Below are 12,814 nucleotides of genomic sequence, written 5' to 3'. Positions count from 1 at the left end.
ATTAAGCTCAGCAAAATGTTGCTTTTTACTTTGACTCGATTCTTCTTGTAGTATGTAGAGTTTGTTGAGGGCAAGGTTCTGGATATTGCATGCATTTTATTTCAGCAAAAATTGACTGTGCAGGGTCTGAGAAACTATGACTTCCGAGTGACAGAGGTGGTTCGGAGCATGTGTACGCGCGCGGCGTGGTCTAAGCCAAAAATGCCACTGCCAATTGTTAGTGCCAGTTCAGCTCCGGGGCCTCATGTACACACAAAAACATGGTGTACGCACCTTTCCACTCTCAGATGTATCAAGAGTGAAATGCCATGGACATGTGAGGTGCTTCACGGCAACTACTTGGCTGGCGTACGCAGGTTTTTCTTGCTTTCCAGCTGTCGTAGATATGATACTGGGGAGTGGTGGCTGCAGTGGTGTAAAACGCACACTTGTTGCCCAGTGCGAAGTTTCGATACCCCCGTAAACCTTTATAGTGTCGACAGAGGGAAAAGGGTGGGCAGATGCGGTTTTAGACTTATTTGGTATTATCATTTTTATTCATGTGAATGGGACGTTGCTTTTTCATTTGAATCCATGCTAGCTTTTCCATTTTAAATTAAAAGTAATAACTTGTTTTAAAGGGTTCCGGTTAGGGTTAGAAAATTAAATTGAAGAGGATTTTTTTTCCCCCCTGATTTTGCAGCATTCCGTGAAGACCTCAGCGCTCATAGCATTTGTCTATATTGTCTAACTGGCAAGCCAGCTCTGCATCCATCCGTTTGTTTGTAGCGCTGGTCCTCATTAGGACCAGGTGACATGGGAGAAAAAAAAATGCGTTCCCTTACAAAACACTTTGCATTCCCTTGTAATGATTACGTTATCGCACAAAAAAACTTGGCGTTCCCTTGCAATGATTGAGAGACAAGACAGTTTTTTGCGAGGGAACGCATTTTTTTTTTTTTTAATGCGCGGTCATGTATTCCCAGGCCAGGGGAAAAAAAAGCAACTAACGACCAATCACGGCTCACCTCTTTTCTGAAGCTGAGCCGTGATTGGTAGTTACCTGAGCCCTGAGCAGTTGTGATGTCATTTTCAGTCGAGAAGTGACAAAATGGCCGCCCGCTGAGATGGCTAAAAACGGGTGGATTTTGCTGCTTAACCCATATTCCACAAACACAATATTAATCATAATGCCATGTTTTGACTAGTGGGGCTGCATACAACATATAATTGTAAAGAACATTTTGGGGTTTACTATCCAAATTTTAAAATGTTCAAACTCAGAAGAACTAAAAGTCAGTAAGACAAAATAAGATACAAAATAAAGAATAATAGGGGAGAAAATAAATTCCAATAGGATAATGAATAAATAAATAAACAAATATGAGAAACAAATTAGCAGTTGAATGAATAAATAAGTGAACCAATAAAATATGATAATATATAATAAATAGATCAATTAAAAGCGAAACAAAATAGGTGCATCTTGACTTGAGCCTCCTTTTAAAACTATCAAGAGTCTCTGTGGTTCGTATGCCCTCTGGCCAGCTGGTCCGGAGGCGCGAGCCCTTATGTCTCATGGTTAAAGACAGAACAGGTTATAATTATGTATAGTTGTGATGTACAGTATTTTTCCACTGTCTTCCTTGCTAAAATCAACGAAAACAGCAGGACGGCGTTTGGCTGCTTTTTTAATCAGCTTCTTCCACATAAACAATATATAAATATTTAAACAGGTTAGAAAGTAAATATTATGAACTCAATCACAACATAATACCGATGGTGTTTTTCTATTTTTTTATTTCTCTCTCTCTCTTTCTCTCATTTACACACACAGGCATTCCACATTGCACATGAAAATGCACTCATGCACCTGTGACAATTTGAAACTGACATGGTGTGCGGGAAGAAGGGTGTGGAGGCACATTTCTCAAACTTTCCTAACGACTAATTATTATCTAGAAATCTAAAAGCTACTTTTCTGTGACGTCACGTGAATACTCATTGTGGAGCTAGGAGCGCACAAAAGGTCTTATTTCAACCGTGAGATAGGTTTTTTGTGTAGCAAATATTTCAAGTGAAAATAGTTACAGTCATGTTATCTTCCTGAGGAAGCGGAGCTGCTGAAAAAGGAAGTTGCCGTCACCCACATTTTTTGTGACCTTGTGTTTGCCCTCTTCAGCCAATTGCATATCGTAACTAGAGAATGCAATTTCTGCAGAAATTGCGTGTGAAGGCGAAGGAAGCTTAATGGAAACCGTGGAATGCGTTGGAATGAAGTTGAATGAAGTAGAATGAAGTAGAATGAAGTTGAATGACCTTGAAAAAAATCAGAAGGGAAACAAGAAAAGAGGAAGTAAGGAAACAATGAAAGAAGGAACCTGGGGATGAAAAATCGGGGTGTCCCAATACTTTTGAACAACATGGCCGCTTCATTAAGGACACCTGGGGATGAAAAATCGGGGTGTCCCAATACTTTTGAACAACATGGCCTCCTCATTAGGCACACCTGGGGATGAAAAATCGCGGTGTCCCAATACTTTTGAACAACATGGCCGCTTCATTAGGAACACATGAGGATGAAAATTCTGAGTGTCCCAATACTTTTGAACAAATGCCCAAGATGGCTGCCGCACTGGGGAACCTCGGGGTGAGTATCCCCAGTCTAGCTAATGTCCCTGCCCAGGATGGCCGCCACCCTGGTGAGACCAAGGGGCAAGAACACTGGTCCGCTGGAAATGAATGGTGATTTTTTTTGTGGGTTTTTTAAGTGTGAATGAGTTGAATGTGTGGAAAGTAGGAATTTTGGGGGTGTTGAAAAGCTGAATGTGAGATGAATGAGTTGAATGACTTGAATTTGTGGAAATTGGAATGGTGTAAATGCAAAAAGGTAAATCTGCCAACGGAAATGAACGGTGAATAGTTGAATTTTTGTGGGTTTTTTAAGTGTGAATGAGTTGAATGTGTGGAAAGTATGAATTTATGTGAATTGTTGAATATGGAAATGGGAATGAATGGTGGAATTTTGTACAGCCTTTTAGTTATCAGTAATCATTCAATCTTTCCATTATCAACTAGCAATCGAAACACAAATAAATTACGTCCATCCATCCATCTATTGTCTATACCGCTTATCCTCACGAGGGTCGCGGGGAGGTGCTGGAGCCTATCCCAGCTGACAAAGGGCGAAAGGCATGGCTCAAAACAAAAATACAAAATTGAAAGCAGCTCACAGGACTGACTTTGATTTTAAAATGTAATCGTCACCCCAATTAGTGACGACCACAATCCATCAAATGAACCATCGGCCATATTATAACATGGTAAAAGAGAAACAAAATGTGTCACTTTTAAGGAAGAAGACATGGCAACTACTTTTACCATTGTTTGTTGTCCGTTCAGTCACGTTGTTTTCAACTCATACAATCAATACACAGAATATCCCTAGAAATATTGCATTTTATTACAGTAGCCAGTATGTGAAAAAAAGAAATTATGCAAAACATTATATTATATAGATATTCTGTTTAATTACTGTCGCTGCTATTCAGTTTTGCTTACAGAAATATATCACATACCTTTTAAATACAAATAATTGAAGAAATTAAATTCTTATTCTATATTTTACAGGACAGGCATTTACACAGTTTTAAAAAGTTCTTTCCATTGACAAAAAATTGCAAGACTAATCTTTTTTTTTTCCTGTTCAACTAATATTACCTCCATCCATCCATTTTCCATCTCCATTTTCACTATCCGGTTTTGCTTCTCCTCTTTAGGGTGGTAGGTGAGTTTGAGCTTGAGGTGAGCTGACTTTGAGCGAAAGGCGGGGTACACCCTGAACTGGTCGCCACCCAATCGCAGGCCACATATAGACAACCATTCACACCAACATATAGGGACAGGGCAACAAAATGAGTTAAATAGATATTAAAATGATTAATTAAATGTTAAAATACCTTAATATTTTAAATAGTGAAATCAATTAATACATATTTAAATAATTAAATATATCCTGAAATAATTCAAAGATTCATGACAGTCAATTCAAGTCAACATCATGTAATGATTGTGGCAGTTAACAAGCTAACAGGCCTGTACGCCTTCTGGGTCACTTAAAGATGACTAATTACATATTCAAGTCAAATAGTTCTGAAGCTCATTTTTCAAGTTCCATATTTTTGATCTAGATCAAATTTTTAAGTAATTTCTAAAAATAAAATACATTTTTGGCTTTTCGATAGCACTGAAAACAACAAACACTTGGATTGTTATTGCGCATGTCAATCATTTAAATCAAGTCTAAGAGCCAATTCTTTTACACAAATCACTGGTGCACTATTTAGATTTGAAACGTACGTAATCATGTGTATTTGTGTTCCAAACTGTGTCCGTCGAAAATGGCATAATAGTTTGCTTGAGGAGAGCCGACAGAGACCCTGAGGACTTTCTGTATAGTGGCCTTAAAGGGAGAAAAGGTGTTTGATAAACACATTTTTGTGGATGTTGTGGGCTGGGTGCAGGTTACTTGCTGAGGAGGAGGAGAAAATGAAGGCGCTGATGACCCTGCAGGAGGAGCAAGAAGAGTATATCCTGAAGACGCAGCGTGAGAAGCAGGAGCTGAAGCAGGAGATGGAAGCCAAAACCCGAGCCCTGGACGAGGCGCAGAAGCAGCTCGAGGAAGTCCGGGCCAACAGGCACAGGGTTGACCAGGATGTAGTGGTAAAGCAAAGAATGATACATTTAAAAGTTTTTAGGATTATTTTTCCAGTTCAGTGATACGATTTAGTAGTGTTTCTTCATTCAACCAGGTGGCGGCACATGACAGACAGGTTGTCTCACGTGCCACCCTAGGCGAATTTTACAGGTGCTTGCAAAAGAGATCAAATGGGAATAGCATTTTAAATTGACGATTAAAATCAGGGAAATTTTGTGCTATCTAGATGTAAATACAACAAATAATAAAAATTCAGATAAGCCAATATAGACACGTACTGATGTAGGTGGTTTTAAAGGGTGGCCACTAGTGTTGTTCCGATACCAATACTGGTATCGAGAAGTATCCCGATACCACATTAAAACACTGGTATCTGTATCTGCGAGTACTTACAAATAACGTGGCGATGCCATTTCCCAATGCTGTACTAGTACAGAGCGTTGAATGCAGCGCTTTGTATCTTGCTCCCTGCTGCTTTTTCATGTGTGTGTGTGTGGGGGGGGGGAGACGGACAGTGGGTACAGGAGATATAATGTCGGCGATATGTAACTACTTCAAAAAATGGCATCGGAACAACACTAGTGGCCAGTCTAGTTGTCACCCCAATGAATGGACTAATCTATCAATACTAAATTAAACCATTTATTATGAGGGTTTCCAGAGCTGGTCATTTTACTCAAATTTCCCAGTCCGTTAATCGCCTTCCGCCGACAGCCGGGGTACCCTTCCTCACTCTGTTTATCCGCCATTTTATCCGGCCGGACCAAATAGTTATCGCCTATCGGTCGGCCCGTCTATCATTATTAAACGTGCTTGCGTTAGCGCTTCCATTGACCAACCCCCCCGGTATCTGGGCTCTGATGGCAACAGTTTATATTCAGCAGACAGAGGATGACGGCAGTCTGTTATGATGGAATGGGCCTTTGCTGCTACCTGGTATTGCACTCTTTGCACAACATTACACATATAAATTCATACTAAAAAAATGTAATACTGTACATGTCAATGCATGAGGTACTCAAATTTAATTAAAAAAAATACATAATACAAAATATATGAATTTGTTTATTTATTTATTTGTTCATTCATCCATCCATCCAGCCATTATCTATACCGCTTATCCTCATAAGGCGTGCTGTAGCCTATCCCAGCTGTCTTTGGGCAGTAGGCGGGAGACACCCCGAATTGGTTGCCAGCCAATTGCAGGGCATACATTGACAAACAAACATTCACTCTCACAATCACACCTAGGGGCAACTTAGAGTGTCCAATCAACCTACCATGCATGTTTTTGGAATGTGGGAGGAAACCGGAGTACCCGGAGAAAACCCACACAGGCACGGGGAGAACATGCAAACTCCACACAGGGAGGCCGGGGCCAGGTTCGACGTGTTAACCAGTGAGGTGGACGTGCTAACCAGTCGACCACCGTGCTGCCCTTCATTCATTCATTCATCAAAAATAGCAGAGTTACGTAGTCCGTCCTGAAGGCGGAACGGTCAGGCCCTCCAAAAAAAAGTTGAAGTATGTACGACTCCGTGCGCATTCTCTCTCGTGATCGGTCCGTTATGTCGCAGGGTATCCACCATGCATCTCGTTTAAGCTGCTAAAGCAAACTATTTTGGCAGCGGCGTGGGTTTTATGTCACGTATGTGTGTGTAAAGAAGCTACTCACTCACGTACCATCTTCGCCGCCACCTTCCAGATCATTTTCGCAAAACAATTAAATGCATCGTCTAGTCATCTAGTTCCCTTCGTTGTAGCAGGCACGATATCCATTTTTGTCGCTGTCTTTTTGAAGCGACGCCCCCCGACTTGGAATGCAACTGTAACACATTTTCAAAACAACGTTGTGTCCGCGAGTATAAAGTCAAACTGCACGCAGCACTCGTGAATGACGCGAGCACATCAAGGTGGAGTTCATGTACTTCTTCTGGCGTCTTCCCTAGATTAACAAGCAACACAGCAGGACGTTTTCATTGTAGTTGAAGAACCTCGTTCTAATTCACCTCTCTCTCTCTCTTTCTGCTTCACTCCGGAAATACGCTGTAGCAAACCTGCTGTGTAATGGTTTGCTGGGATACTTTTATTTAGAATGCCGGTAATAGGAGTAGAGGAAGATGCGGTGGCCTTTGACTGCGGGAAATTTGAAACCAGAATGCCGCAGCCGCTTCTTCGCGCACATCGGTTAGGGGGAGCTTTTACTTGGTAGAAGACAGGCGTGGCAAAACAAAAAAGGTTTCTGTATCGCAATCAAATGGCCGCCATTCCCCTGCGTGCATACTGTGTGTAGTGCACACTAGTGTATGTTCCCACCAGGGTACAAGCACGCGTGGTTTGATAACTAATAGTGGTGTGTTTGTTGCGTGTTTGAAGCATGTTTGAAGCGTGTCCACAGTGGGTTTGAATAGTAAATTAGCCAGCTAATGATCTTTTAATAAACCTTTTCTGTTAGCATCTCTCCCACGGCGGCGTCATGCACGGACACTTTTTTTATTTTTATATTTTTGAAGGGGTGGTGGGGGTCTGGACAGTACGGGGCTGGGGGGTTATAAGTTTTATGAATAAGGGCGAGGGTCGAGGCCGGAAGGGTACCCAGGTCAAGGGCGGAGGGTCGCTGCCAGACCGTCAAAAAAGGGTCAAGTGCCCAGCTCTGAAAAATAGAAAATAAAAAATATACTCCAGACAAAATGGAGTATGATTGTAAAATCATTGCACACATCGGAATAATGAGACACGCTTGCCTTTGAGCCAACGGGCCATCACACACATAACTGCCTCATCCCCTTGCTGCTCAAGTTGAGCAAAATAGAAACAACGGGACAAAATTGTGTGACACCTGTGTAGTCAAAGCCAATCAGAGTCCAGCATTCTATTCAGCAAATAGGAAACGAGCTGTGTGGGCAGCATGTGTGGGCAGCATGAGCTTTTCAATACCCCCGCATGAGACACAAGGAGGAGGAAACTCATTTCCGCAATCTTGTTCTTTCGATCTGGGCTCAGAACTTGTGACAATACAGTAGATGTAGGTAGGAACGAGGAACGTAAATCGATTAATTGAGACCTTTCACTTTCGGCTCAGCTCGGCAGACCAAAACAAAGTCTACATCAGTGTTTTTCAAACTTTTTTGAGTCAAGGCACATTTATTTCATTGAAAAAAATCCCGCGGCACACCACCAGCTGAAATTGTGAAAAAAAGATCTTATTTTAACAATACAGTATAAGTGTTATATTGTTTATATAAGCATTTTTTAACAGTGAAGAATGATGTTATATTATAACGTCTTGAATAGGAATTAAATAAACACAAAGAAAAAAGTATTTAATAATGTTTCAGATTGATACTTACTCAGTGTGAAACATGGGCCTGTTTGGATAAACATACATCACTAATTCGCTTGTCTCTAAACAAAGACAATTGGATACCTGCTGCTGCTGCTACCTGCCGGTATGGAAGAGTCCTACAATGTAGTAAAGACATGATTACGCTGCCAGGCGCTAAACCGCACAGGCATACAAATTAGATCATTTTCCACGGCACACCTGACAATATCTCGGCACACAGTTTGAAAAACCCTGGTCTACATCACTGCAGACACTGTGCCGATCCGCCCATTGATCTCTCGCTCCATCCTCCCCTCCCCTCATGAAAAAAAAACAAAAAAACAAGAAACTTGAACACCTCCTCTTTGAGCAGGACCTCATTCCATTTTTGCGGATCCAGATAAACAAATGCAACCAATTAGTCTTTTGTGGTGCTATATTGTACATTTTTTTAAATGTTTTGATGGCTTGTTTTGACCCTGACATATAGGCTGCTCAGAGGAAACTTCGCCAAGCAAGCACCAACGTTAAACACTGGAATGTTCAGATGAACAGACTGATGCGACCCATTGGACCCGGTGGTGAGTTTCCACCCAATGCATGCAGTGTGACATTTCAGACAAGCATATGGAAGAAAATGTGCAAATGTGTAGATTTGGTTTTGTTGCTTTGGTGGGCTTTATAACTCACTTTCTGTTTGTACAGTATCAGCATTCAAAGCACCACCAGTGAACATGACTACTACGTATATAAAAATGAGGATAATCATAATAATAACTTGGTGAAAATAAAGATGCATACTAAACAAGCTCCACATCACCTATTGGGCTTTCTGTCCCTTTTTAACATCAACGTACAAATACTGTATCGACACGTGAAAAACCCTGATTTAACATGATGGTCTGTGTTCTATATATGCCTTGTGTCCAGATAAAAGACCTTTGTGGAGAAGCACTCTGCCAACCTTCCAGATTCCAAGCCAGAGAGATCCTGGGCTGAATCTAAGAAGGATATCGGGATCAGAGGATCAAAATGAGGAATGTAAAGAAAATGTTGATGTCAGCAGATGTGATGCAGATTTAGAGGGACGCAACTCCCACCCTTCTAATGGCGACCTGAATGTTCCCTAAATGCATGAGTCAGACAAAATGCATATCCAACCAATCATTGGTATTTTGACTGGAGTAGTTAGTTGGGCATTTCAAACTCAAGGAACAGCATCAAAATTCTGATCAAATGTCAGATATACTGATCTCAGTTTTAAAAAAATGTGTTTTTGAGTGTCCTAATGGTGCAATGTATTTGCATTATTAACCACTGAGATCTGATCTGGGCACAGAACACGCCTTGTATGAATGGAACTGTGAACAGCTGAGTCAGTGTGATGTTAAAATGCAAATGCATGTACGCGCATAAAAACTAATGAGGCTTATCAGTATTTCATATTTAAGTGCAGGAGGTGGCTCAACTTTTCTGTGTGTAAAGAAGAAGAAGAAGACAAAATGATAAGATGTACATTCAAATGATGAAGCGAATGCCTGTCTGACTGCATCATTGGCTGGTTTTCAGTCACTGTAGATGCATTGGCTATCATGATAGCAGTACTACTGTTTTGGTGGTGATGTCGCTCATTTGCATTGGTGTTTATCCTGGAGAAAATATATTTACTTTAGGGGTCCCAAACGCAATCTCGAAAACTCACTCAGTGAATGGAGAATTAATGGGGGAAAAAAAGTACCCATATGGAACAGGGAGTTGGCCATTTTGGTTTGAACCAGGCAGTTTGGGTGAATTTCAGGCCTCGAATTAGGTAATTAGCCCAAATACACCCCGTTTAGAGAAAGCAATTGTGGGCGGAGCACGGTGTCCATTTTCGTTCCTATGATTTGCCTTAAAAATGAGGCAGTTATTTTGCAGCTTTAATTCTAAAAGAAAAAGAAAAAAAATTGCAGACACACACACACACACACATATCGTCGCTGTCATGTGAAAAACACTTATCTCGATTTTTTTTTCATTTTCTTATTTTACATCAATCATATTTCCGCGTTACAAACATCGCATTAAAGTGAAAGTTAAAAAAAGTTTCCAAAATTGGAGATAAGTGTTTTTCACAGGGCGGCACGGTGATCGACTGGTTAGCACGTCCGCCTCAAAGTTCAGAGGTCGTGGGTTCGATCCCGGCTCCGGCCTCCCTGTGTGGAGTTTGCATGTTCTCCCCGTGCCTGCGTGGGTTTTCTCCGGGTACTCCGGTTTCCTCCCACATTCCAAAAACATGCATGGCAGGTTAATAGATCACTCTAAATTGCCCCTAGTTGTGATTGTGAGTGCAGATGTATGTCTCGGTGTGCCCTGCGATTGGCTGGCAACCAATTCGGGGTGTCCCCCGCCTACTGCCCAAAGACAGCTGGGATAGGCTCCAGCACGCCCCGCAACCCTTGTGAGGATAAGCGGTATGGATAATGGATGGATGGATGTTTTTCACAAGACAGCGACGATATACCACATATATCACCGCTAATAAGAAAATGATTCATATATATATACATATATATATACATATATATACATATACATATACATATACATACATATACATATATATAAAAGCTTTATGTCAAGGGGGCTACTGTATATTTTAATTAGAAGTTAACATTTTATTTACCAGTTATGATTGTACTTTTATTAGTTCAATTATTGTCTTTTATCATTTATGTGCAGCACTTTCTTACAGCTGTGGTTGTTGTGCAGTAAATGTATGTAATGCAGTAATGTAAATAAAGTTTAACTATTTAATTATTACATAACATTTGAATAAAGAAAGGCATTTCAATTTTTAAAAGCCAGAATTTGCTTTTAAATTACCCTAGCTGGGGCTTGAACTCACACCATAAAAATCAACAACATTGACTGACAAAGCCATAGGACCCAGCCAATGCCTTTCTTAAAACATCCAGCAAGTGCGACAAGAACAGTTTTCATTGTAGACTGTAATTATGTTGAGAAACCAAGGACTAAATCCAACAGTGATGGCTTCAGGATTTTTCTCTCTCCCCTAAATATATTTTAGAATATCAAATAAAATGCATGATGATTTTAACTGGGGCTACACAAATTTCACTGCGGTCAAGCCAGCCTCCACTCGAAAAAATGAAGTCAAGCCAGCCGACCCTAATTTCCTTTATATATTTTTTGATCAGAAAAATGAAAAGAGTTGCCATTTTCTATTTTATCCATTCATTTTGGAGAAATTAGGAAATAAGTAACTCTATGAATAACGCCCCTTGATAATGAGCACAATGGCCGCGCCCCCTAGCGTTCTATCCTTGTTCGGACGGAGTCACGCGAGGAACCGATTCCAAACTCTCCATTGGAAATCATTGTACTTTCATTGCTTATAACGTCCAAAAATGGGGACCAGTTGGCAACAAAATTTATGTGGATATCTCTACTAATGCCCACTTCAACACATCAAAAGGATTAACCTCTCCGTGGCTGAGTTATATGACAATGAGGAAATGTGGAATCCAGCAGAGCTACATAGATTTAGGCTGGGATGACCGCACACTGCTTCTTTGCTGAAAAAAAAAAAGAAAACACTGCTTCTTTGCTTTAAAAAAAAAAAAAACTGCTTCTTTGCTGATCACGATTAGGATGGGCGAGGCATTAAACACCAGTCAGGATATTTACAGAGACTGAAGTGGGAATGAGTAGACGTGCACATTTATTTTGATGAGGAATGGCCACAGTTTTTCGACTTGGAAAGTGACAGCCGAAATGGCACGTTCCAATGCGGCCACACTCGTCTGTGTAGTCAGCCTCGCTGGAACTTTCTGTTCGCTGTTCGATGAGGGCTTTCGTCACTTTCACGCCGCTTCACCTAGGCAGAAGGTGGCGGCTGCAAGCAATCAAGCAAGGCCACCGCATGCGACTGCTTGCGAGGCGACATGAAGACTAAGGCTCATCTTCACCTCCACACGCTGGGCGGACATTAAGGAGCTAATGTTGTTGTGCTAACGCCTTTTGTTTTAACAACCTGAAGCTAGTTGTTGCTATTAGCTGTCCCATTATCCAACCTTTAGCTGGGGAGGGAAGATGGGGACGTAAAGCTCCAATCTGCCTGCTGCAAGTGTCTCTCTCCCTCCTGAGACACGAGTTTAGCGTCACTAAATGTCAGAAATATAACCAGCCGGGGTTCATGTGCGCATTCATGCTCTTGTCCGCTTCAGCTTATGAAAGTGGAGGAGCAATCGACACAGTATTTTTGATTTTGTGGAGGTGATCATTGCAGAACACTTTTATACTTTCACGGGTTGAAAGCTCCCCCTCTACAGGATCGCGGGGAGGAGCTGGAGCCTATTCCAGCTGACAATGGGCGAAAGGCAGAGTACACCCTAAACTGGTCGCCAGCCAGTCGTGGGGCACACACAGACACAGTCACTGAGTGGGAACCGATCCCACGTTGCCGGCACACAACTCAGGTAGGTGTAACAGTACACCATCAGCGACCTCAAGATTGCACATATTGATTAAAAATATGCACCTAAAACAAATGTACTTATTTACTTTGACATTACTTTTGTAGTATCAATCTCAATCTTAAAGGGAAGTCTATTATTATTTTTTTCTCAAGAATATGTTCTATGCAGACCCACTAGTTGAAACAAGGCATTCTGATTAATGTTGCGTTTGTGGAAGGTTTATTACCATAGGCCTGTTTCACATACTTTGCATATCACTCAAGTGTTGGGACCTAATACAGTAAGTCAAGAAATACAGGACACAACTAATAT

General features: G+C 41.2%; 1 protein-coding gene across 1 annotated transcript in view; it reads left to right on the top strand.

Moving 5' to 3' along the window:
* LOC147152522 (differentially expressed in FDCP 6 homolog) overlaps positions 1-10,828 on the top strand; it is a 29,856-nt gene extending 19,028 nt beyond the window's left edge. The window contains exons 10-12 of the mRNA XM_086047842.1: positions 4,503-4,701; positions 8,512-8,602; positions 8,952-10,828. Coding sequence (XP_085903968.1) covers positions 4,503-4,701; positions 8,512-8,602; positions 8,952-9,151 — 490 coding nt within the window. The 3' untranslated portion in view covers positions 9,152-10,828. The remainder of the gene's footprint in view (positions 1-4,502; positions 4,702-8,511; positions 8,603-8,951) is intronic.
* Positions 10,829-12,814: the final 1,986 nt, after the last annotated feature.

This window comes from Filicampus tigris, chromosome 1 (assembly GCF_054856515.1).
Source record: "Filicampus tigris isolate MCC_2025a chromosome 1, RoL_Ftig_1.0, whole genome shotgun sequence".
NCBI classification, from domain to species: domain Eukaryota; kingdom Metazoa; phylum Chordata; class Actinopteri; order Syngnathiformes; family Syngnathidae; genus Filicampus; species Filicampus tigris.
This window is presented reverse-complemented; position numbering and strand designations above follow the sequence as displayed.